Source organism: Stomoxys calcitrans, chromosome 3 (assembly GCF_963082655.1).
Source record: "Stomoxys calcitrans chromosome 3, idStoCalc2.1, whole genome shotgun sequence".
Classification (NCBI taxonomy): domain Eukaryota; kingdom Metazoa; phylum Arthropoda; class Insecta; order Diptera; family Muscidae; genus Stomoxys; species Stomoxys calcitrans.
In genome coordinates this window covers 59,837,602-59,863,846 of record NC_081554.1, presented here as the reverse complement: position 1 = coordinate 59,863,846, position 26,245 = coordinate 59,837,602, and the positions used below count along the sequence as shown (strand labels likewise).

The 26,245-nt window shown below is 39.6% G+C and overlaps 4 protein-coding genes across 4 annotated transcripts in view; 2 read left to right on the top strand and 2 right to left on the bottom strand.

Moving 5' to 3' along the window:
* Positions 1-860: 860 nt before the first annotated feature.
* On the bottom strand, positions 861-2,970 carry LOC106081442 (tRNA (guanine(26)-N(2))-dimethyltransferase). The gene is made up of 4 exons (XM_013243380.2): positions 2,394-2,970; positions 1,789-2,335; positions 1,193-1,725; positions 861-1,127 (listed from the first exon to the last, which is right to left on the bottom strand). Exons 1-4 carry the CDS (start codon positions 2,894-2,896, stop codon positions 953-955), a joined length of 1,758 nt encoding a protein of 585 aa, XP_013098834.2. The 5' UTR covers positions 2,897-2,970; the 3' UTR covers positions 861-952.
* Positions 2,971-3,666: 696 nt separating this feature from the next.
* LOC106081463 (large ribosomal subunit protein mL62) lies at positions 3,667-12,307 on the top strand. The gene is made up of 4 exons (XM_013243432.2): positions 3,667-3,928; positions 3,988-4,173; positions 4,238-4,407; positions 12,093-12,307. The coding sequence occupies exons 1-4, from the start codon at positions 3,764-3,766 to the stop codon at positions 12,184-12,186; spliced, it is 615 nt and encodes a 204-aa protein (XP_013098886.1). The 5' UTR covers positions 3,667-3,763; the 3' UTR covers positions 12,187-12,307.
* LOC106081462 (uncharacterized) lies at positions 12,280-25,102 on the bottom strand. Its single transcript, XM_013243431.2, has 8 exons — positions 24,402-25,102; positions 24,130-24,327; positions 17,328-17,497; positions 17,125-17,268; positions 16,649-17,057; positions 16,046-16,581; positions 15,897-15,975; positions 12,280-12,957 (listed from the first exon to the last, which is right to left on the bottom strand). Exons 1-8 carry the CDS (start codon positions 24,894-24,896, stop codon positions 12,763-12,765), a joined length of 2,226 nt encoding a protein of 741 aa, XP_013098885.2. The 5' UTR covers positions 24,897-25,102; the 3' UTR covers positions 12,280-12,762.
* The window catches only part of LOC106081449 (uncharacterized), a 30,285-nt gene continuing 26,262 nt past the window's right edge, over positions 22,223-26,245 (top strand). The window contains exon 1 of the mRNA XM_059364880.1: positions 22,223-22,239. The gene's annotated coding sequence lies outside the window, so the exon portion shown is untranslated. The remainder of the gene's footprint in view (positions 22,240-26,245) is intronic.

The window sequence follows — 26,245 nt, the reverse complement described above, 5'->3', positions numbered from 1 at the left end:
AGCTCGGCCACCCTACAACCTAAAGAATCATGTCACTGCCCAATTGCGTGGTACATGTCAAAGGTATATATCATACGAAAGATCTAACACAGATTTCATTGATTCAGTAAAATGATTAGCTTTAGTCAGAGACCCGCTCTTCGCTAACCCGAAATGCGCCTCATTCCCTTCCACCACTTAATGTCCCGAAATCAAAGAAAGCCTAATCACCTTCCCACGTAACGCGATGCCAGGGCATTCTGCGTCGCTTGACAGTCTTCCACATCTGGCAATCGCTTCTGTATCGAAATTCTCTTCTACGTGTAAGTTGTCAGTCGTGCACAATAGAACGAACGAGTGCCATGCGCACCGGCTCCTGCACAAACTGAGTGCCTATGCTATGTATGCTATGCTAGAAATGACAAGGCGCCGGAACGCGCTGCTCACCTACAGGAGCTTGACGAGAATCGCCACCTCCACATGAAACTGTGGCTACAACAATAACATGAGGGAGTGTTGGTCTGCGGTCCTTTAACAGGGAGTAGTAGGATATCTGCGCTTTAGCGATGAAAATAACAAACAATTCAATTGTCACATAATACAGCAAAAGGTAGCGCTTAAAAATGGAATTTGTTAAAGTTGGGATGCTTGTTAGAATCAGTGCCCCGTGTTATTTTCAATTATTGCACTGAACAGGAAAGTATATGGAGCAGCCACTCCGGGATGTACTTATCCTCACACAAAAAGCATGAAATACTTACACTGAAGTGGCAACCATTGGCCATTGAAAATCTCATCGGATACATAGAACCGACTGTCATGATATTGAAGTATAAATTATCTCGGCATCTTCGTAGTCTTCGTTTTATAAACACATGGCATAGTAAACTACAACATTTAAAATTTATTAAACTTTTTTACAAAATCAACATCTTTGTAAAAAATCGTAAAAATTATAGTGTTTTCCTTATAGTCACGTCTCCATTTTTACATCTAAATCGTCGGAGTCAATTTTGGGTACTTTAGTTTTTTGTACTTCGCCCTCGTCTCCATTGAAATCTTGGCAGTCATTGGGATTTGCTGGAACTTTGTGCTTTTGTTTTTTATTTTGATTGCGGAAACTTTTTTCGATTTTATCTTCGCCAATCCTATGAATGAAAAAAAAGTAAAGCTACTTTGTAAATACCAAAATGCTTTGAACATTCAAACTTACATTATGGTAGCTCTTGTGCCAGGTCCCCAGTGTGGAGTGGGGTTTGCTTGAAATCTGGAAAGAGCCTGCTTTCTGCTCTTGGGATTTGCTTCAGGGTGTATATTGTCAAATTCATATACCTTGGAACATTCTTTGCTAAGTATTGCCTTAATGGGTGTACTATCAATCATACGTTCTGCTTTTACCGGATGTCGTTTGTTCCAACATCTAAGGATATCCCATAGCACAGAAGCGGGGGCATTTGTTTTTATAGAATTTTTATAGGCATGGGAAAAAGAAACCTTGTAACCTGCATGCAAAATGGCAGAACGAAATTTCAAAATAGGCACAATTTCCAATTTTAGAACACAACAAAGTTTATCCAAAGTATAGTAGAGGGGAACATCCTCTAGTTCTTCTAGAACCACAGTCAACATGCCGACAAGACGTTTTTGTGTGCCCAGCTCCTGCAAAGGTTTCTTTTCGATTTCATTAAGTAAATCTCGTACAAACGTTTTGTCATGTATGGGATCAGACCAAACAGGGCCACCTAACTATATAGTAGGGAAAACAACAAAATAACTTTTTTTACATCACACTAGTTTCAAACAACTTACATGGTGTTTATGACCACAGTGTTCACATTTATCTGTGACCGGTGGTCCTGTGGGTATTCCAAACTTTACTTGATTGGGATTAGAGGGGGTAGGATTGGGTTTTATTGTACCCAATGGATGTAAGGTGTATGTGTCGCAACCTGTACATTGATATATCATTGATTGCTTGCTCATGCTATATTTACACTTTGCCTGGCTACTAAAGACACGCACAAAAATGCGCACATAAAAATCGGCGGAAATACTTAGTAAAGGTACAATATATTTGCCATAACGATTGGCATGGGTCTCTATGCAATGCAACAAAATTCTCAGAGCCATTTCGTGACAGGATTTCATGCGTAAGGGCACCGAACCATATTTAACATAACAGGCCTCCGGGGCATTGCCTGCTAGTACAGCCATATCCGTGGCGGTGACTAGCAATAAACCACCATCAACGATAGCTTGTATGGCTCCATCTAGAAAACGATTTGGACAACCATAAGGGTCCAAATCTATGCAATCGAATTGCTTGGACTTTGAGGTAGATAGGTACATTAGGGTCCTAAAATAAAAGCAGTGTGTTAAAATTTGAAACATTTACTATTATGTTGGCAACTTACATGGCATCAGCATGACTGGGTTCTATTAGATGCTCCACCCTATTGTGCTTAACATTCTCCTTAATGGCTTCAACGGCCTGTTTTGATAAGTCATTTGCTACTATTTCCTTAACTCCAGCTATTTCTTTGGCATAACGTATGCTACGCAAACCAGTTGCTGAAAGAGCTTCCAAAATACGCATACCATCATCGTACTTGGTGCCTGCTACATATGAAGTTTCAGTTTTTGCCGATGACTTTTCTTCTGGTTGCTGCTCGCCATTACCATTTGCATCTTTCTTATGAGGTTTCTGGTGTGCTTGCCTCTCCTTGATAAGACGTTGAAAGTATACATTTACCACGGATATGCTTAAATCTCGATTAAATTCTTGCACTGGATTATAAAAGACATTGCCGCCTGCAACAATTTCAGCCGAACGTTCACTTATAATTTTATTAATCGAATTGCTAGTGGGAATTGCCTTGGCGCTTCCCTCAGAATCGGCACTTTCTAAAGGTTCCATACCGAGTTTAATAAAGGAAGAAGATTAGGATATCAAAGGTAAACAATCCACGTTTTTACAAAAAGAGACTAAAAATGCAAAGAGGTCTCTGTTAACAGCTGATCACCAGTTTCGTGAAGTGGGTGGTTATACTCAAGACATATTAACCCAGGTAGTGGACAGCAAACAGCTGGGCACAATTTTTCTCGCCAAGTGCTCTTACTGTCAACGTGTTTTTATAACGATCGGCAGTGTGTGTGTTTCATAGTTAAAAACCATCTTACAAACAACGAAAAATGGCGCGTACTAGTAACAAACTCGAAATTAGAGTAGCACTTAAGATGGATTAATGAAGGTGGTCTCACGCGAACAACTGAAAAAAGCCGGCCATTTTGCCGGTATTAAGATGTCAATTCTGTGTTTATATTCACTGCAAACTACCCCATATTTTTGTTTGTGTTTCTCTTTCTCTCAATTTATTTGCACACGTACACAAACGAGGACCAGTTTCTTTGGTTGTGTAAAGTGTTTTTAGCTATAAAAAGACATATAGGCAGTTGGCCCAAGTTAAAAAAAGGTTTTGTCCACGCCTTTAGTGAATGTCAAATTTCCATTCAATGAATATCTAAGTACCGCAAATGAACAAATTTTCACAGACTGCAAATGAACAAATTTAAATGGAGACTGTATTTATCGTTCAATATAACTGCTATTCAATTAACGCTTCACTTGCAATTGTGGTTAAGTTTGGCAACAACCGCAGCCTTTACCATTTGCTTTCAAACTGTAACGCCAACAACAGCTGTGTTGTTATACGGCGTTACGAAAAAATTAAATTGTAGAATTGTGGTGGGGTATTTTTTTTTTTGTTTTAGCCAATTTTCTAACATGAATAAAATTTGCAAAAGCTTTATTTCGGTGCTGAAACATAGCAGCTTAGATAAAACCTATACATCAGCTGCTGTACTGGGACGTAATCTATCGTTTAAAAGCGATTTATCTCTGGATAAAATCTACCCCAAAAGTCGTCTTCAATTGTACACGCCGCCTCCGGTAAGAGTTATGAAACCTATATTCCAATACTTTGTAACTTATTTTATCTTTTCCCACAGCCCCAGAGCAGTGGTGATAAGTTTTCAGGATTCATACCAATCAACAAATTAGAAATAACTTATAGTCGCAGCTCTGGACCTGGTGGCCAACATGTTAATACGGTAAATACCAAAGTTGATGTGCGCTTTAAGTTGGCCGAAGCCGATTGGATACCAGAGAAGACAAGACAAAAACTATTGACAGAGGTAAGGTTGTGTGGTTTAAAAAAATGCCTCCTTTTATTAATTTTGTTTTTTTTTTACCATAAAGCTGCAAAATAAAATAACCCGAGAAGGCTACTATGTCATTAAAAGTGATTTGACTCGTTCACAACAAATGAATTTGGCCGATGCTTTGGAAAAACTACGTACACTTATAAGACAGTATGAAATAGAGGCTCCTGCACCCTCAGAGGAAACCGTAGAAAAATTAAGGAAAAGGTAAACGATATAAATACATAGACCAAAACGTAACCAGAATTGTATAATTTGCATTGTCAAAAATTCCCCACGAATATGTTAAGAAACAGTTGGGTTGTTTTTCTATTGGTGATCAAGTGGTGTTGCTATACGGCACGCCGTTCGGACTCGGCATAAAAAAGGAGGGCCCATAGATATGGGAGAAGTATTCCCTGTTTCGTAATGGAATGTTCATGGGAAATTAAGTAAGATACGATGGAAATCTCATTGTTCAGGGCCTGTATCCTAAGTATGAGTATATGAGTATACTCCGTATACTCATAATACATTCGATTTGAGCCCCATATTGTCCCAATCGATAAATATGTCGTGCTGGGGGGTTTTGGGGTATTGGATAGCTCTACTCTCTACTCTACTCTTAAATATCTTTCATTTGAAATCCATATTGTCCAAAGCGGTAAAAGTGTCCTGTTGGGTGGTGTTTTTGAGGCTGGGGAAACTTTACCTTTTGATACCCATATTGTCCCAATCGGTAAACATGTCCGTTCGGGTGGGTTTTGGGATGGAGCGTCCCCCAGGTATTTGACCCCAAAATTTTATACCATTTTCGTTTTTTTGGGTACCATAAGGTAGCATGAAGAATTTCGCTTAAAATCCCTTCCTTCGAATATCAAAATTTTCCACCGGGCGCTCAAACAACCATCTGCGAAAATTTCATGAAAATCGATTCTGCCGCTTATGAGTCTTTACGAAACAGACAAACAAAAATAAACAAACAAACAAAGCGCAACAATTTCATTTTTATATAATAGACTAACTGATCCCGGCCCGCTCTGCTGCGCCCGATAATGCTATGTTGGAGAAAAGTACTCTAAATTTGGAAATTTCTGCCTAATTTGAGTTGAAAATGTATTCCAATTTTCCTGTGGATTTTTCTACTCCCAAATACCCTTTTTTAAACCCCAAGTAAGTAAAAGTTCTGTTTGGGGGTGTGGTGGACCCCCAGAGAATTGGTCCCAATAGTGAAAGTCAATTTCGAGCTCTATTCTTAAAGATCTTTCATTTTAGATCGATACTGCCATGGTCTGTAAATATGTCCGATTTGAGGAAGTTTTTGGGGGTGGGGTGACTAACGAATCACATAGTCCCACAATTGGATATAAGGTTCGTTTTCAACTCTCAAATACCTTTAACTTGATACCCGTATTGTAGTGATTGATCTATAAATCCGTTTGGCGGATTTTGGAGGTGGGCGACCCTCATTGGCACCCCACCCCAGATTTTTAGACCAAATTTTTGTTTTTAGGTTACTGTAAGTGTAAAAACAAAATTTCGATTAAATGGCTCTACCAATTTCCAAGATCTGGTGTTTTTGAAAATTATGGTAAAGGGGAGGGTGTGAAAGTTGAAAAATAATACCGAAAACAACCGCAACGAAAATCACATATATTTTATTTTTCTTTATTCAAAGGACCGATAGGTTGTCATAACAAAGATAAATGCTGTATGATAAATTTTGGTCACTCTGCCCTTTTTCTGTTCATTTTGGCTTCTCTAAATAAGCGCCATCTACTGGCTTTTGAATCAACTAAATTGAAACCAGCCAGTAGATGGCGCTAGTTTAAATGTTAGTGCTACTCGCTTGGCATGGCTTAACGCCTATAACATCGATCCTTATGTGGTAGTTTTCTATAAATGACTAAATGACTTAAATCAAATCAATTCCCATATTAAACGATTTTCTGTGGTAAAGAACTAATTTGATAGTCCATATATTTTGTGCGTTGGCGATTGTTCTAACTATTAATGTGCTAAGAATGGGTGCAATCTTAACGTTAGGGTTTGGAAAACTCCTCCTATCACGCTGAACGTCCTGATTTTGGAGATATGGCGGCGTACATTTATTTGTGTCCCACACATTAATTAAATCACACAGTGTCCTCTTAGGTCATTATGATTAATCGACTGTTTTGGGGTGTGCCGGTCCGCTAGATATATGAGCAGAATAAAGTTATCAGATTCGCAGTCCACAACCTTCTACCTTTAATTTAACCTCATATTGTCATGATTGGTGTATACAGTCGTTTGGTCGAGGGTGTCTAAAGAGGGAAAGCACCACCTAGATTCTTGGACACAAATTTTACTGTTATATTCGTAATCTGCTCCCAAATGTCTTTTAATTGAGTTTCATCAAGCTATGATCGAGTAATATTCCCATTTGGGGGGCTTATCGGGGGTGGGGCGACCATCAATCACTTAGACCTCATTTTTTATGTCATATTCGTAGTCTACTCCCGAATATCTTTCATTCGAGTCCTATATTGATATGTATATCCAATATGTCTGTTTGGGGCAGTTTTTGGAGTTGGGCGAGCCCTTGGATTCTACTATATATTCTACTCCCCAACAGCTTTCATATTGTCCCTATCGGTCCACCTTTGATTTTGGGTAATGGTTTTTGAGGTAACGAGGGAGGGTCCGCCCCCTTCCAATATCAACAAATTATAAAGCTTATGCCTCCTTCCTGACCCGAATACCCTTCACTCGAGTCTCATATTGTCATTATCGCCTAATAAAACTACTTTAGCGTGTTTAAGGGTCGGGGCGGCCTCCCAGTTACTTGAACCCATTTTTGATATAAAATTCGTACTCTACTCCTGTATACCTTTGAGTCCCATATTGTAACTTTTATTTTTGAGTCGAACTTTTGGGGGTAAGGGGGAGGGTCCGCCCCCTTTCGATATCAATAAATTATAAACCCTATACCTCCTTCCTGACCATATTCGTAATCTTCTCCCGAATACCTTTCATTTGAGTCCCATATCGTCATTACCGTTCAATAAACCTATTTTTGGGGTCGGGCAGCCCCCAGTTTCTTGGATTCAATTTTTGATATCATATTTGTATTCTTCTCCCGAGGGCGGTTTTTGTGTTCAGAGATATGTTCTCCAGGGATTAAATGGCTGCCTGGCTGTCTGAGAAGATATTTATGCCAATCGTCTTAATGAGATTATATCTTAGCCATTCCACCACTTGCTCAATTGCAAGGATCTCCGCTTGATACACACTGCAGTGGTCGGGTAACCTTTTCGATATGACCAGTTCTAGATCTTTAGAATACACCCCAAAGCCGTTTAGTTTGGAATCATCCGCATAGAAGTCTATGTAACTTCTGTTACCAGTGATATCGTAGTTCCAATCGTTTCTACCAGGAATAGTGGTACAGTACTTTTTATCATAAAGCGGCTCAGGTAGGGTGTAATCCACACTTCCTGGTATATCGGATATTGTATCAAGAATAACACAGTGTCCGTTGCCGCCACATGACCAATGAAAAAGGTCCCTTAACCTCACGGCAGTGGTCGCTGCAATTTGGGTAGTCACTGTGTCCAAAGGCATAGGATGTAGCCTTTAATTCAGTGCATCAGTTGTGTCGTCCACAGTGCGGCTGTGATGCACAAACAAGCCATCCTTTGGATTTGGTTAAGTATTGAGCAGTAGGTAGACTTTTGAAGCGCCGTCCACCAGACCACAACACCAGATAGCATTATACGTCTGACAACTGCAGTAAATACCCAATGCATGACACGTGGTCCAAACCCCCAAACTCCTGCAAGTTGCCTTTATTGTCCTTTCCAAAATATTGGATTTGAAGTTCAATTTCTTGTCCAGCAAAACACCCAGGTATTTTGAGCTTTTCGTAAATGGAACATTATCTCTGCCAAAGGAGACAGGTTCCACTGTAGGCAACTTGTGTCCCCTGCTGAAAAAGAACTACTTCTGTCTTGCACGGATTTATACCTGGACCACTTTCGGCAGACCACTTTGCTGTTGCACGTACAGCTTCCTGAAGTATACCTCTTAGAGTGCTGGGAAACTTTTCCATAACCGCATCAGCCTACGCGACCACTTTTACGCCTTTTTCTTCCAGAGACAATAATATATTGTTAATGGCTAAATTTCAAAGTAAAGGAGACAGTACACCTCCTTAAGGTGTTCCTCTGCTGACTCACAGATCCCAAGCCTGCCGTAATGCATCTTTTAGTAAGTAAGTTATTAATAAATTTTCTTACGGTAGAGTTAATGCCTAGAAACTCCAACTTCTTTATCCTATTAGAGTTGGTTTTACATTATTGAAAGCACCTTCAATGTAAAGAAATGCTACCATTGTAAAATATATTCCTTGACAGCGAGAGAACCCTCTATGTGGCCGACTAGGTCGTGGAGGGCTGTTTCAGTGAATTTGCCTTTACTATATGCATGCTGCTGCTGCGACAGGCGATCTCCAGGGATCTTTGCCCTAAGATATGTTTCTATCAACCTCTCAAGAGTCTTCAGCAATTAGGTTGACCGACTAATGGGACGAAAATCATTCGCTCTCTTGTGGTAGGGTTTTCCTGCTGACGAAATGATACAAGCAGAGTATATCTCCCTAAACTAGGGAACCAGTCTATCAGACACAGCTAGTAATTCAACCGGTGATATATCAACAGGTCCTCGCGACTTAAAAGAGTCGAAACTTCTTACCCAAAGGATTTTCGGCTCAGACACAATTTTCCTAATAGACTCCGACAAATGCATACCAGTGACAACCTCTTCGGGCGCCACGTTGTCCGTTGTGGAGAATTTCCCGGAAAATGTGTATAAGCGAGTAGCTCTAGTGTTTCCTCACTAGACATTGTCCATACATTCTCTCACTTCTGAATATACCCCACCGTAATAGGTCTCGAGGACAAAATCTTTCTTAATCTAGAGTCCTCAAATGTATACTCCACGGAGCTGCAGAATTCTACCCAGGATTTGTTCTGAGCCTTTCTCAGCTCGTCCTTATAGATATCCTAATCGTGTGCTGCTCTTGTGGCTTTTGCTCTGTTGAAGAATTTTCTGCAGTCCTTCCTTAGACCAACCAGCTCTGGGGTTCACCATGGCGGTCGCTGTTTGCCCCTTGGCTTGGCACTAGGATATGCTGACACAAGCGAGTCATTCAGGGCTTTTTGCTCTCTTGACGAGTTTTCTGCAGTCCTTCCTTAGACCAACCAGCTCTGGGGTTCACCATGGTGGTCGCTGTTTGCCCCTTGGCTTGGCACTAGGACATGCTGACACAAGCGAGTCATTCAGGGCCTTCGTGATCCGCTTGACCACTATGTTTATATCCTTCGTAGACTTCCACTTCCTTTTCTGGTGTAGAAGGGATAGTCGTGTAGAATTTGTGCCGAAATTTATTCCAATCCGTCTTTCTTCTGTTTAGCCGAATGACCTCTTCTGCAGTATTTTTTCCAAGGCTGAAATCTCCGATGATCGGAGAAGACGTGGTCATCCAACACATTTCAGTCGCATATTCTTCCACTTTTATCTTCCGATACAAAGGTAATGTCTAGTACCTCCTGTCTGTTCCTGGTAATAGAGGTCGGTTTATCCCCTTTATTACAAATCGCCAGATTGCAACTTGTAATATTTTCGATAAGCAGTTCACCCCTTTCATGGGGTGAACAACTCCCAAAAAGCCTTGCACAACCGAGCAGATAAAGGAAATGGAGAAAGTTGGGAACCACAACTTTGCGACAGTCAGTAACTTTATCTATCTCGTCACCGCCGTAACCGAAACGAATGACACCAGTTTTGAGATTAAGCGAAGAATAATTCTGGCAAACAGATGCTACTTTGGACTAAGTAAGCAGTTTAGAAACAAGGCCACCTCTCGCCAGACGAAGATTACACTATACAAGACACTGATACCATCCGTGCTGTTATATGGTTCTGAAGCATGGGTACTTGTGAAAGCAGATGAGGCAGTGCTTGGAGTGTTTGAGAGAAAGATTCTTCGTAAAATATATGGGCCAGTTTGCGTTAATGGAGAATATAGGCGACGTATGAACCACGAGCTGTATGACGACGATGGCATAGTTACACGCATCAAAATACAACGGCTGCGTTGGCTTGGTCATGTTGTCAGAATGGATGAAGAAGCTCCAGCAAAGAAGTCTTTTGAAGGCAAACACCAAAAGCCCGATGGCAAGATCAAGTTGTGGGAGACACCTCAAAACTTGGTCTCAGAGATTTTAGAATGAGCGCAGAAGATCGAGGCACTTGTAACGCTATTCTACGTTCGGCTAGTAGAACAAATGTTCTGTCATAGCTAATTAAAGTAAAAAAGTAAAAGTTCACCCCTTTCGTTGACATCCGAATTTCCGCACATCTGGTGATGTGCATTAGCATCACTTCTTACAATGAGGCTCTTCTTCCCTACAGAAGTGGCTTCAACCGGAGACTTAAGGCTTGAAGGCGTTATCTCGTGTGCCATATATGGGGAAGCCAGCCACTAATGCGACTTGTTTATTTCAAGGCTGTGTACTATTGGGTTGCCCAAAATTAATTGCGGATTTTTCATATAGTCGGCGTTGACAAATTTTTTCACAGCTTGTGACTCTGTAATTGCATTCCTTCTTCTGTCAGTTATCAGCTGTTACTTTTAGCTTGCTTTTGAAAACAAAGTGTAAAAAAAAGTATATTTGATTAAAGTTCATTCTAAGTTTTATTAAAAATGCATTGACTTTCTTTTAAAAAATCCGCAATTACTTTTTGGGCAACCCAATACTAAATCTTCAGTGCTTAGCGATGGAAGAAGAAAAACATTAAGACTACTCTTTGCAAGAATACAGGCTCTGTGTCGCCCATTCCCCTTGCCCTTGGGTAGTTTAAATCCCGGAATTCATAGTCAACGAGCCTGGTTACTGGTTCCTGGATAAACACCACGTCAAATCCCCCTGCCATTAGGGGGAACTTTAGTGCCGCCGAAGCGGCCTTATAATGGTGGAGATTTATCTATAGATTTATCTATAGTATGTTGTGTTAGCCTCGTCTTTGGCATTATTGCTTACATTCATTGCATTTACCCCATGTTTAGCGGTTGTGTCCAGGGCAAACTGAATGTAGTCATGGGGAAAGTCATTCTTAAGATTTCGCAATAATGTTGCGAAGAGTACTGGTCTGCTCTACACAGCCAGATGCCTACTTAGCAAAACCGGCATGCGGATTATTAAATTATGTATTTAGCCTCCGATCATGATTTATTTCTGTTTTTTTTTTTATTTCTTGCATTTGCATTGCAAATTTTGGCTTTCTATATTTGATTTTAGCAGAGCCGTTGGTTTGGAAACAAGGGATACATCTAAAATTGAAAGTCTCTGTCTTGCGTTCAGAGCAAAAATAAAACTCTTAACACCTGTTTACATTCTCTTGCATCTTTTACACAATATGCACTCTTCTCTTCGAGCCAGAGAGTATAAATGACATTAATTTACATTGAAGAGAACTAGTCAATCAGCAAATATCAGAGAGAACAAAGAGTAGTGGACAACAGCACACTATCTGCAAAGATAATGACATGCATTTAATGGCTCAAATCAAGCGTATATGTAGATGACAAGAAAAAACCATTTCAAATCAATACAACAATATGTACATATATGTGTATATGTGTGTATATCTGTTGATGTTATCAAGTCCATAAAGCTCTCTCACTTGAGAATTTCAATATCTATGAAGTATGCCTGCCCATATGCCATCATAAATGAGAATGACTGGCGTCACACATTATTTTTATAGATCTTGAACGTAATGGTCTAGCCATAGATAACATTCCTTGAGAGACATAAATAAGTGGTTATGTCCACAGCTAAGATTTTTTCTTTTTTTTATCATTTCAGACAAGAGAAAGCTGCACGGGAACGACTTTTCATAAAACGTCAGCGATCACAAATCAAAGCCGATCGTCAAGGACCTTCAGCTGGCGATCTATAGAACTATGCCATTCACCTATATAAGCTTAAGTGTTTTTCTTTTTGTTTTAGATGCAGCAACAGCAACAGAAAAATAAAATCAACCAAAATAAAATTCGTTAACACCTGAGGAAAATCAAGTACATATTTATTTGTGTAGTTTCTTATTGCATGTGTTACAGAAGATGTGCTTCTTTAGATGATACAAATTAAACCTTAGCTTTATTAGGTACTAAAGGGAAAAAAAACAAAATACCAAAAAAAAATTATACAAAAAGAACATATAGGGGGAGGAAGTTAACAGAAAAAAATACCAAAAAAAAATGTACACAAAAAGAACATATAGGGGGAGGAAGTTGACAGAAAAAAATACCAAAAAAAAATTTTATACAAAAAGAACATATAGGGGGAGGAAGTTAACAAAGAAACAACATTTAAACATATACATTTTAGGCTTGTTATCTGTTTTTTCTTTCGTTTTTCAAATAGTATAACAATGAAATGTATACAAGAACCATTACTTTATCTTATCAATTTGTAAAATACTAAGCTGTAGGCAGGATCCTCATCACTATTTACTATATACACAAATATAGATTTAAGCATTCGATGGGTTTAGAGGCTGTAAAGGATCATCTTCGGCTGGTGTAACTATGAATTTCCTTCGCTTGCGTTCATCACTCATTGTGGGTGTATTGGCGCAAGAGTTATATTTTGAAGAATCTGGTGTGACTATATTAATGGAAGGTCGGTTAACCTTGGGCGGCATGGTAGAGCAGCGGGAGCGTGGTATCTAAAAGCATATTAACAGAGATTTAATGAATGATCAAACGGTGTTGGTTGAATTGCTAAATTAATAAGGCAAGTTTTTAGGTTTTTAAATTCAAAGTGTACAAAGTTTTCCATCAAAAATCAAATTTAAAATTTTTTTTTAAAATCATTTGTATTTTTATACCCATCACCGTAGGATAGAGGGTACATTCATTTAGTCATTCCCGACATCGAAATAACAATTTCCGACCCTACAAAGTATATATATTTCGGATCGTCGTAAAATTCTAAGGCGATTTAACGATGTCCGTGTGTCTGTCCCTCCGTCTGTTGTAATCACTCTAGAGCCTTCAAAAATTGAGATATTGAGCTGAAATTAGGCAGAGATACGTCTTTTTGATGCACGCTGGTTAAGTTCTTGAACGGGCCAAATCGGGCTATATTTGTATATAGCTTCTATATAGACCGATTTTCCGATAAAGGGTCTAGTGCCCATGAAAACTTTATTTTTCATCCGATTTTGCTCAAATTTGAAACCGTGAGTAGTTTAAGGCTTCCCGAAAACTGACCAAGATATGGTTCAGATCGGACTATATTTCGATATAGCTGCCATATAGACCGATCTCCCGACAAGGGGTCTGAAGGCCATAAAAGCTTTATATATTATTCGATTTCGCTGAAATTTGCAACATTGAGTTATTTTAAGCCTTCCGACATTTAACCCAGATATGGTTCAGATCGGACTATATTTCGATATAGCTGCTATATAGACCGATCTCCCGATAAGGGTCAGATCCCTTAGAGCCATAAAAGCTTTATTTTTCATCCGATTTCGCTGAAATTTTGCAACAGTGATTTATTTTAAGCCTCGCGACATCTGACCCAAATATGGATTAGATCGGTCCATATTTAGATATAGCTGCCATATAGACCGATCTCCCGATAAAGGGTCTGAAGCCCATAAAAGCTTTATTTATTACACGATTTCGCTGAAATTTGAAACATTAACAGTTTTACGACTCTTTTTGATGCACGCTGGTTAAGTTTTTGAACGGGTCAAATCGGACCTTATTTGGAAATAGCTGCTATATAGACAGATCTCCCGATAAAGGGTCTGAATCCCATAAATGCTGTATTTTTTTATCCGATTTCACTGAAATTTCAAACAGTGAGTAGTTTTAAGCCTCCCGACATCTGACCCAAATATGGTACAGATCGGACTATATTTAGATATAGCTGCCATATTGACCGATCTGCTGATAAAGGGTCTGAAGCCCATATAATCCGATTTCGTTGAAATTTTAAACAGTGGGTAGTTTTAGGTCTCCCGACGTCCGTCCCAAATATGGTTTGCATCGGACAATATTTAGATATAGCTGCCATACAGAGCGATCTGCCGATAAAGGGCCTGAAGCCCTTAAAAGTTTTATTTTTTATCCGACTTCGCTGAAATTTGAAACAGTGAGTAGTTTTAGGCCAACCGCCATTCGACCCAAATATGGTAAAGATCGAACTGTATTTAGATATAGCTGTCATTTAGACCGATATGCCGGTTAAGGGTCTGAAGCTCATAAAAGCTTTATGTATTACCCGATTTTGTTGAAATGTATAGGCGCCCCGAGTCGGTAGCGTGCTTGGATTACCAGTGCAGGGGTCGTGGTCAGGCCGAGGATGGAATATAACTCTTATACATGGGCAGGAGCTCCAAAATCATCCTTGGAGCTACTTGAACGGGTTCGACGGAGAGCGATGGTGTTGATTGGGGACAGTAGGGTATTCAACTCTATTCCTTCCCTTGAACATCGTCGGAATGTGGGTAGCGTTGTATAGCTCTATCGTTATTTTCATGGCGTGTGGGATATTCGTCTTTCTATCCCTGACGTTAGGATGTTCACCAGGAATATAAGACTTGCCAGGAACTCACACCCGTTTGTAATTTATTGGCCAGTCGACCGAACCATGCATTACCGAGAAAATTCATTTTTCGCCCGAACCATTCGTATGTGGAATCGACTTCCGGCTAATGTCTTTCCCACCGACATTGACGTTCAGAAATTTAAGACTAATATCAATAAACACTACTCCCTCTTTCCCCCCTCCAACCTTTAACTTTCCTAATTGCCAACGCAATGCACTGCATATATAGGGGACATCCCCTGCGTGTTGGTTACGTGAAAAAAATGTGTCTAAGAGAATTCAGACATGACCATGCAGGGCAAGAAATGTTTACCGTGGCGCAGAGGTTGGAATGTCCACCTATGACACCGAACGTCTGGATTCGAGTTCTAGCGAAAACGACAAAAAAATTTCAATACTATGCCATCCATAGAAGCCATTTACAAACTTCTTTCCAAAGAGATGTCGCCCTGAGGCACTATAAAAAGGAGGTTCCTTATCATTGTCATAATAAACGGGCTCCAACTTCCCCTAATTCCAAAGAATCCTGCAGAAGTTCCTCTCTCCTTGTGCCAGTATGGCGTCAGCGAACCACACATGCCGGAACATTGAGGTCCGATCCGTGTGGAGTTCATTGCTGTGACTAGAAGCTTAGCTGCGAGCTACCGGGCGCGCGGATGCGGATAGTGGAATGCTGCAACGGCAATCGCGTACAATCAGCGGTATCGAGCGGAGAGTCCTAGTGAGAGGTCGGGCGGCACCTGCTCTTGCACAAATACTGAGTGCCTATGATGCTCGATAGGACAAGGCGAGTTAATGGCGCCTTTAAATAATCAATGGCCATACTGTTTCTGCAGCGATCGGTCCTTTGGACCGGAACGAGCTTGCTCACCTACAGCAGCTTGACGACTATCGCCATCTCCACATGAAAATGTGGCTACAACAACAACATCTGATTGGACCATGATGTTGGGTACACAAGAATTAGGATTGCTCCAAAATAATGCCATTTTTATTTGCCATCATTCTTGATCTTTCGGTTTTAGGATTTTCTCTTGTACTTACATTTTCCGTTAAGAGCTTATACGAGGTGGGAAAGTCCACAATGCGTGATGTAGGCCTGCGGCTCATACTAAAACGGGGTCTGTAAACAAAACCAAAAAAAAAGAGAGTTAAGATTTGATTACAGGAGCTTCTAACATATCAAACTTTACCTCTTCTCCTTCATGGTTGCCTGGGTTATGGTGGCATATAGTTGATCGATTTGATGGATTGTAGAATAATTACCACGCATCGGTTCATAGGATGATTCAAAAGTATGACGTGCTGCCACCTGTGGTGACCAGGTGTTCTGATATGCGGCATCATCCATTTGAATGTTGCGCAACAGATCATAATTAATGCCCAAAGCCTTTTGATCCTCTTTCGGCAAGTGGGCATATTCATCCATAATAACATTTTCACTGCCAAAACGATCGCGTTTGAGTTGACGCGCCATCTTAATATCATGTTTCCAAAATTCTCGATTGTCACCCGATACGGGTGCAATTTCTTTCAACTTCAATACTAATATACCCATGATGTAGATACAAATAATATTGGAAATGGTCAAACACATACTAAGGGAACCCATGATGGCAAGCTCATTGGCTTGATTGTCCGAATATTTTGTGGTCTTAATGACTTGGGGATATTTGGACTCGTCATTCTCATAGCATTTGTAAATCAAAGCAATAGCCCACAATAGACCCTGTATTGCGAACAAAAAAAATGAATTATAAGAATGTTTTGGTGCAGAAATTTCATGGCCGACTCACCGAGTTCACAGCTGGAGGCAAGAGCGAAGCTGATATAGCCACACCAACCAACGATCCAATATTACCACCCAAAATGCCTATGGCAGCTGCTGCTCCTGATGGTATGGCCGTGAAAACGCCCACAATCAGTGAATGTAATTCGCAACGCGAAAGTATTTCATTGGTTAGACCTTCGCCAACGCTGTACCGTTCATCGGTGGTTGCCACAACTATGCCAAATACAAAACCCACAAGGACCGCCGAGCAAATGCCAAACAATTCATTTGTCAAGCCCAATCTGAACAAGGACTTATCCTTAATGACACTGCCGAAGATGGTGGCAATAATGGGGCCCATGAGGGGCGATATTAACATGCTAGAAGCTAAAAATATTGTGCTATTTTCAATTAAACCAAAAGCAGCTAAGATCCTGGAAAAACAAGGGAAACAAAATTAACAACCCGGCCAACAAGGCTGGCTGTTAGGGTACCACTTACGCTGCTGAGATCAATAATACTACAAAATCAAAGGTGATAGATGCATCCTGTCTAACGTTTCGTACAATTTGTGTCACATTCAAACGGCTACGGACGGAATTCATAAAACGCTCCCAAGCGCCTTGTTTTTTGTCGAAATTATTGCTAAAAATTAAAAGCAAACGATTATCACAATTTTTTAACTGCATTTCAACTGCTCCTACTCTGCATTGTAGTCATTATATTCATCATCTTCGTCTTTAGTGGAAAATGCTTTCGATGCTATACAGTTCATAACCGAAACTGTAGAACCTTCGCGATCTCCTATGCCCCATGCATTAAAATCATCCAATAGTTTCTCATAGGCTTCATCAAATTCTACAGTAAAAAGTACCTGCAAAAAAAAATTAAAAATATAATTAAAAGTAGCTTTATTAGGGAATAAAATAAGCCAGTGAAACATTAAAAAACAAAAAATTGGCATTATTTTTTAGTAGAAGCTTGTATACACATGTTTTCATTCGAGGCAACATTCCTACTGTGCCCATCTACTATCTTAACAATAATTGGCCCATAACTTGATATAGCCGCCATATATAAACCAATCTGGGCTCTTGACTTCTTGAGCATCTAGAGATCCCAATTATTATCCGATTTGGCTGACATTTTGTACAATGACTTCTCTCATGAACTTCAACATACGCGTCAATTATGGTCTGAATCGGTCTATAGCCTGATACAGCTCCCATATAAACCGATCTCCCTATTTTACTTCTTGAGCCTCTTATGGACGCAATTATTAGTCGAATTGGCTGATATTTAATACAACGACTTCTATTATGGTCATCAACATTCAGTTCAATTATGGTCCGATCGGGCGATAACTTGATATTACAGCTCCAATATCATAGCAATTATTTCCTTTTATAATATGTTTGCCCAAAAAGAGATACCGGGAAAAGAACTCGACAAATGTGATCTATGGTATATAAGATTCGACCCGGCCGAACTTAGCACGGTTTAGCTTGTTATGACTGGATTTACTATATACCCTCAGCTTTCACGCAATTCTGGTCAACTATAGGGGGTTAAAATGGCTGACTGGAGCGAACTCTCATCGAAAAGTTGTTTTCTCGGTTCACCTGGCTCATCGCCCCTCAAAATTGCAGAATCTGTAAATTCGGAAAGAGACTACTTGTTGTGGTAAGTATTGCAGTTTGGTCTCGTCAACAATGAGATGCGCAGTGAATCAATATTCGGATCTGTCACAATGCCGCTCTTCGCACCGCGAGGGCTGTCTCCTTAGTTCTCACGTGGACCACCTACATCAGGAGACAAAGGTCCTGTCCGTGCGAAGACATAACTACATGCTGTCTAAGCAGTACTTTCTGGGCTGTTACCGTAGGGATAATTTAAACTATCATCTTGTGGACAAGAAGCCTTAATGTGGATCTACATGGTTTAGAGCGAGAGGTTCAGCGCTACAAGAGAGAACCACTAGGAGATGCGGTGAATATATACCGGGTGGTCCCATCAGCTCTGTGACACGCAGTGGAGTAATATTTTTATCTGTCAAAATGCCGCCCTGCAAACAGCGACGGGCTGTCTCCTCAGTTCTTACATGGACCACCTACATCAGGAGTCAAATATCCTACCCGTTCGAAGACATAACTATCGGGTTGCCCAAAAAGTAATTGCGGATTTTTTAAGAGAAAGTAAATGCATTTTTAATAAAGCTTAGAATGAACTTTAATCAAATATACTTTTTTTACACTTTTTTTCTAAAGCAAGCTAAAAGTAACAGCTGATAACTGACAGAAGAAAGAATGCAATTACAGAGTCACAAGCTGTGAAAAAATTTGTCAACGCCGACTATATGAAAAATCCGCAATTACTTTTTGAGCAACCCAATATATGCTGTGTGAGCAATACCTTCTGGGCCGTTATTACAGGGTCCATTCAAATCTTGTGGACAGGTATCCACCGCCCAGAAGCCTTAAGGTAGATCTACATGATCAAGAACGTGAGATACAGCGCTACAAGAGAGAACCTCTAGATCAAGCGGGTCTAAACAAACATTCTTCCAGACATGGTAGCTGATGCGGTAAATGGCTACCGGGTGAACGTAGTCTTTGGATAACGACCGCCTCCCATTGCAACTGAAGAAATTGACCTCATCCGGCAAACCAGAATAGTTCTGGCTCAATTACGATCCGGCAGATGTACCCAAATACAACAAACTGCTACAACAACAACATCAATAACAACTGTGTTTGAAACATATATTTTCCATCCAGCGAATTGAGAAAGTGTCACTTAATCAACTCTTTAAAATCTTAAAATTTGATAAGGGTGAATACCTCAAAACGCAGATGATGCACCTTGAACCGGCAAACCTTCATACAGGTGAGTTCATTGTTTTACCAGTAGGGGAAACATGTTATCATCAAAAAACAATGTTGCTACCCGCTATAAAAATGCCAAACATGCTTATAGACTTTAGGCAGTATGGATATCTCCATACTTTTTTAAGGGAGTTGAATTGGATATATTGAAGAGCTGTAAAAATCCGTTATAGTACATATTGGTGCGAAAAAGAAATATAGAATCTGATGTGGAGTTGGATAGGCCAAGACAGCCAACCAAGTCACACCAGGAGAAGTCAATGAGAGCTGAAATAAGGAAGTGTAGAAATTTCGGAACCAGCTAAAAAGGTCCAAAAGTATCTATTGATTTGCAATTATTTATAGTTGAAATATCGTGGGAAAACACTGAACACATATTTGTATGTTGCCTCATATTGACTAATATCATGCATGGAAATGGGCGACAATTTCAAGAAATTAATATTTTTGAACTATAACACATTACTCATTTTTTAATTCCAATTTAAGCCTACCTTGCCATAAAATCGAATACTCGCACAATATAAAGACATGAGAATGAATCACAGGACATACACAAAATCTCAAAAAAATGGGTATTCATTGACAACACAGACGTCAAATAAATGGAATTTGGGTTAAGAGTACTAACCAATTCACATTGCCCTTCCCAACTTTTGATGGGAAGGACAATGTGAATCGGTTTCTTTGTTTAGAAACTTGCTACAGTTAAGCGGTAGCGTCATTAGCACAACAACAAAAATCTACCCCCAACGAAACTACCTTGAGGGGCAAATGCCGTAAGTTGAAATATCAAAATGGTTTTAGAAATAAACTGAGGTCTATATTTGTATTTAAATCCATTATAACACTGTTTTTCTTTATTGTGTGTGGTATATCAGATCAAATAGAACATATTTTTAAGATTTAAGAAATAAATACAGCTGTGTTATCAAGCCTTTTGACATTTAGCAAAATCAAAATAAAAATAAAAAAAGTTGTACTCAGCTGTTCGCATGGCCTCCCCTTATAAGTGAATCCTGTTTAAAAATTACAGCCTTCAGAATGTTGGACATTCTGTATTAAAAATACGGCACAACAACGTACAGCTAGAAGAATATCATTTGTGAGTCTGAAATAGAAACTGGTACTGTTCAGAAAAAAATATCAAAAGTTGTGAACTCATTTTCTATCCTGGAGTGCACTAGTGTAGTGTAAACCGTAGATGGCTAATAACACCCCCAGCACATAATTTCCTATAACCGCATGTGCATGTTCTATGTAAAAAACTTCGGGTGGGTTCCATCCACATAGCTCTTTCACTTAATGGATTGAACGGGTTCTTTTGCCCTTCCAACAAACACGATTTAGTATTTCCAACTATGTTAGTGTGCCCATTAATGGTGTAAATCCCTCACTAGGCACTCGAGTACAGGTTGTTATACTCATCAGGTCGCGTTTATAGGAAATTTCCATTTTTCGCTCCATTTTTTATTTTATCAATTTCGCTCAGCATAGCTATCAGTGCGAAATTGCATAGGATAAACACGGTTATCGATAAAGAATAGCTATATAGCATGTGTTGAGCTATATGGCCGCAACAGTAAACAGACCTATCGTTTACATGATTCATTTACAACGCTAAGTATTGTCATTCGATTAGCAAAAAAAAAGGTAAACAAATGCTGAAACTAGATAGACTTTAAATGCTTGTTTGGCCCAAAGTAGAACAGTGAGTAATGATTTTTATTGCACCTTATCGATAGTTTATTTATAAAAACAATTAGCCTAAAATAAAATGCGAATTGGAATAGTGATCTTTAAAATAAAGTATCCATCAACTATCCCAGTTAACTCCGACTCCGATGTCACGATCAACATCGCTATCTATTCATATTCGATGACGAATAAATGAACATCACAACCAGTGTTGCCACTCAAGAAAATTATTTTCTACCAAAATTTAGAAAAATCCTACCAAATCCGACCAAAACCTACCAAATGTTCTGCCAGCCAAGAATGGGGTGTATGTTTTTGTACCCACCAGCGAAAAGTTGGCCATTTTGTCATTTCATTAGCAACAAATCAATGTATACATTTTGAACCCTACAATGTATATAAACTAGGTCGTCGTTATATGCATAGACGATACGTCCATCCACATACGTCCGTCCATTTGTTTATTGAAATCACTCTACACCTTAAAGTTCAAAGAAATCCCTCAACACTCATACCACCCTTTTTCCTGAAATTTGTTGCAGTGAGACCAATATTTGGCCCTTCGACATTCATGTTTTTATTCTGCACTCTTAACCAATACATAAAGAAGCGAAATAACTGCAAGCCATCCCCGGCGATTTATAGTTTGAAAAACCTACCAAAAATTAAGGTCAGCCTATCATCCTACCAAGAGAATAAAAACCTAAAAATTTTGGTAAGAATCTATCAAAAACGGCAACACTGATCACAACATCGCTATTTATCAAGGGCCAAAGTAATACGCATGGCATCCCTAATCCATGTATACCCAACAAACAAACGCGCACACACACAGACGTCACAACCTACAAACAGCGCTTGATAATCATGCATGAGTGAAGACGAAATGTAAACAACAGCTGATTACTGTTTACATTTTAGTGTCACAGGTTATTCGATAGTAAAAAGCGCGTTCTTTGAAAAAGTTGAAATAGCGTTGAATTTTAATTCAATTTAAAGCCATAAATTTGGGAAACAATTGATAACTTATCAGGTGAGTTTAAGTTTATTGTAAAATAAAACAATGCTATATTTGGTCTTTTGCATGTGGACGTCGTCAAGTTGTTTTCTATGCAAAGTAATTACTTTCTGTGTGTTTTTTTTTGGTCAGAGATATTGGTTGCAAACTACAATTATCTGAAAAATATTCTATAAAAAACAGTGGAGAGACTACTTTCATATCAATAATGTATGGTAAACGTCAAGTTTTAGGCTTAATAATAGGAAACCTTTTTATAGATAAGTTTGAAGGGTGTGCCTCAATATCTCTAGAAACTGCAGTTTAGCATAGCTGAATGCTACACAAATGTCATCAGTATTAGTGAGGGGATAACCATTGCTAAACATTGCTTCTGATCTCGGCACGGGATAGCTAAGAACACCACACATATTGAGGTTCGATCTGTGTGGTGTTAATTGCTGTCACGAGAAGCTTAGCTGCGAACTATCGGGCGCGTCCACAGGTTCCGGATAGTGGAATGCTTCGTACGGAATAGCTGCAACGGCAGTCGCAGACAATCAGCGGTATCGAGTAAAGAGTCTTAGTGAGAGGCCACCCGGCATCGGCTCTTGCACAAATACTGAGTGCCTATGATGCTCTATATGACAAGACGAGTTATTGGCGCCTTTACATAACCAATGGCCAACCCGTTCCCGCGGCGATCGGTCCTTTGGACTGGAGTGGAGCGAGCTTGCTCACCTACAGGAGCTTGACGAGGATCGCCACTTCCACATGAAAATGTGGCTACACCAACAGCAATAACAACATTGTTTCTGCTTTTGTTGCTAAACTATGCTCAAAGATGGCCCCTTTGGTTATTGCATGAAGATTTCCAAAAGTTGTTTTGGTTGTAGCTACAAGTTTACATTTGGTGGTAGCGATACTTGACTAGCTTCTTAAGGTGCGCTGGATCGGTCCGGTGCATAAACCCGATCACTGTGGGAATGCATATATACACAAGTAAGGAATATTGCTGTGATAAGTTTAAAAACAATTTTTTCCTAGATGAGCTTTGTTTCTTCCATGGGATGGGTTAGGATTTATTATCATAGAGCATTCAAATTAATTCATAAATTATTTCAGCCATGCACCAGTCCCTTGTTTGGCGGCCACCGTAGCGCAGAGGTTAGCATGTCCACCTGAGACGCTGAACGCCTGGGTTCGAATCCTAGCGAGACCATCAAATGTAAAACTTCCCTCCAAAGTGGTGTCGCACTGCGGCACGCCGTTCGCACTCGGCTATAAAAAGGAGGCCCCTTATCACTGAGCTTAAAACTTGAATCGGACTCCACTCATTTATATGTGAGAAGTTTGCCCCTGTTCCTTAGAGGAATGTTCATGGGCCAAATTTGCAGAAATAATAGCATAACTTTTCAGTTTACTCTCATTGTCCCGCCTATGATTTCCCACACAATGTTTTGTGAGATACTCTGAAATTCGCAAAAAATGCCATGAACAACGTTTTCTTGCCTTTCCCAATTTATTGGCTAACAAGCATATAAAATTTTTTAATACTCGGGCTTATTGCTGCTTTAGATATGCTGAATGTTCAAAAGTCAACTTCCGCCAGTATGCGCGCAAATGGGAAAAGTATATTCATTTTCCAATTGGGCCAACCATTCATCACTAGCAAATTTCTTTTTGGTTTGTTTTTACAGATGACGACATTTAGGGGGTGACATCATTATTATGGTGTAGGATACACAAAAATGTAAAAGTACTTTAATAATAGGTACCATCTATTGACCCAAACAACAAGCATAGTAGTTGGTCTTGCAGCACCACATAACATTCGGTTATGGTTGTGATTTGTGCATAGTAAAGCAAAGAAAATGGAAAAGCCAAAAAAAGGCTAGAGCCAGTTAGCTAACCATTTTAACTCACCTGATACATTTGACCTTCTTCATCTTTTGTCCACACGGCATTTTGTACTTGACACCTTTTAAGTATTACCCTCAGCACCGTCTCCATGCAAGTGTCAACGGTTAATTCCATATCCGGAGTGGGCTCTTTCTTTTTGTGGGACTTTTGCTTGCTGGCTGTGCTATTATCGCATGATGGACGGCGCTCCTTGTTGAAGTTCTGCAATAGCATTTTGAGGAAGATACGCGCACTTTTTATGATACTCAAATGATCCTCGTGTCCCGTATACTTACTGGAGTGTTAATGTTAATACTTTTCAAACTGCCTCCTATGCCGCCGCTTGATTTTAAAACCTCGTCCACATTCTTGATGGCATGTTCGGATTTTCTTCGACGTTTGGGAAATGTACCAAATTGATTGGGTATAGCACCACCATTGGCGCTACCAGTATCCTCGGGAGCTTTAGAACTAGTTTTCTGTTCCAAGGCACTGGAGGCACTTATGGTATCGGCTGGCTTCTCTTTCTCCTTCTCCTTCTCCCTTGGTATCAATGTGACAGGTGTCTCATTGATTTTCACCGATTTGGTGGTGGACGCTGAAGGCACAGCAGTTGTTGAAGTAGTTCTGCTGATATTGCTATTTTCACCTTTGAGCGATAATCCAGCCAGGGTGGCACTATCGCTTTGCTCCGATTTGAGGTCATATTTGCGACTGGAATATTCCTGCTTTAGATTTTCCTCTTCCGCTTCCTCGGTGGGTATGGTAACAATAAACAAGACCGCAGCCATTCTTGGGGTCTTTGAGATTGATGTCTAAATGTTGGCCTTGGTTGTTGTGTTTTTCTATCGAAAATATGTAACTACAATGCCGCGCGCGCTTACTTACTGCTAACTTAAAGTTATGGGATTTTTTTTAAATCAAAATATTGTTCCAGAGCATTTTATTTTAGCTTCGAACAGCACAACCTATGAGAATACACTGAGTGGTCGTTCTATTTTGTTTTGTTCGGTACGCTCCAACCAACCATCCAATCGGCCAGACAGCCCAAACTAGTGTTTTTGTTTTTGCCATACAAATACAACCTGCTGCCCCTTCTCTCTCAGCTACAACACATTTTTAACAGATAACGGTCTCACTGACTCAGAGAGGTGCTATACCCAATGATTTTGACATATTTACATTTAATCTATAAAAGCAACTGCAAACATTTGGATTGAACATCAAAAGCATGACAAAAGAGAAGACAAATACAGAGATTTTAACGAAAAATTCCATAGTTGGTTAAGAAGTGTCTATTTTTATATTATCACTGCCGTTTAATTGAAAGGGTTTATTTTGGCTAATTCCTCGTGGAGTTTTAATCACGACATTGATTCGTCTAGTTGCTAAAAATTATTATCAATTATCGGCAAAGTGCTGATTGGGTATTTGATAAGACACTAAAATCATTTTAATGTATCTGATAACTGTTGCCTTGAGAGACAGAAAGGTCTAATGCAAAATTGTTACAAAATAAAAAAAAAAACTAAATAAAAATTTAAAATTATTAATTAAAAAAAAAATTGTGAAGAATTTAGAATGAATATGACCAGACACTTGGTCTCTGAAGTGACCCCCAATTACCTGACTTATTCACAAATAACTTTGAGATTTGAGCCCCCAATCCCATGGCAGCCGGTTGTACGTACCAGATTGACCCGATGGAGTTCTTCATCGGCAAGGGCTGCCGCCTCAGTGTTTAACACACTGGTACAACAACAACCTTTGAGCCCCATATTGCCATTGTCGGTAAATATGTTCCGGGGTGTTTTTGGTGGAGCGGCGGAGCGGAGATATCAGATTCATTTGACTTTCGTTACGTCAAAATTGGCCTATATATTCATTTGGCGGGCCTTGGGTTGGGGTTGTCACCATAGTAACCTTATTTGAATACCAAATTTTTGTTTTTAGGTTTCTATAAGAGTGCAAACAAAATTTCGAATGAATCGCCCAGTTATCTGCGAGAACTAGAGTTTTTGAAAATTATGGTAAGGGGTAAGGGGAGGGTCTGCCCTCTTCAGATATTAACAAATGAAATTGAGTCTATAGAACACACAAACAAACCCAATCTCAAGGCAGACGGTTGTACATACCGGAT

Bases quoted from the DNA above. Each gene is read 5' to 3' on its own strand.
- LOC106081442 (XM_013243380.2), bottom strand. From the start codon at position 2,896: ATGGAACCTTTAGAAAGTGCCGATTCTGAGGGAAGCGCCAAGGCAATT. The intron at 2,336-2,393 runs GTAAGTTGCCAA...CTTTTATTTTAG, and splicing joins CCCAGTCATGCTGATGCCAT to GACCCTAATGTACCTATCTA. The intron at 1,726-1,788 runs GTAAGTTGTTTG...CCTACTATATAG, and splicing joins ACTGTGGTCATAAACACCAT to TTAGGTGGCCCTGTTTGGTC.
- LOC106081463 (XM_013243432.2), top strand. From the start codon at position 3,764: ATGAATAAAATTTGCAAAAGCTTTATTTCGGTGCTGAAACATAGCAGC. The intron at 3,929-3,987 runs GTAAGAGTTATG...CTTTTCCCACAG, and splicing joins AATTGTACACGCCGCCTCCG to CCCCAGAGCAGTGGTGATAA. The intron at 4,408-12,092 runs GTAAACGATATA...TTATCATTTCAG, and splicing joins GTAGAAAAATTAAGGAAAAG to ACAAGAGAAAGCTGCACGGG.
- LOC106081462 (XM_013243431.2), bottom strand. From the start codon at position 24,896: ATGGCTGCGGTCTTGTTTATTGTTACCATACCCACCGAGGAAGCGGAA. The intron at 24,328-24,401 runs GTAAGTATACGG...ATGCTATTGCAG, and splicing joins GTATTAACATTAACACTCCA to AACTTCAACAAGGAGCGCCG. The intron at 12,958-15,896 runs GTAAGTACAAGA...ATATGCTTTTAG, and splicing joins ATAAGCTCTTAACGGAAAAT to ATACCACGCTCCCGCTGCTC.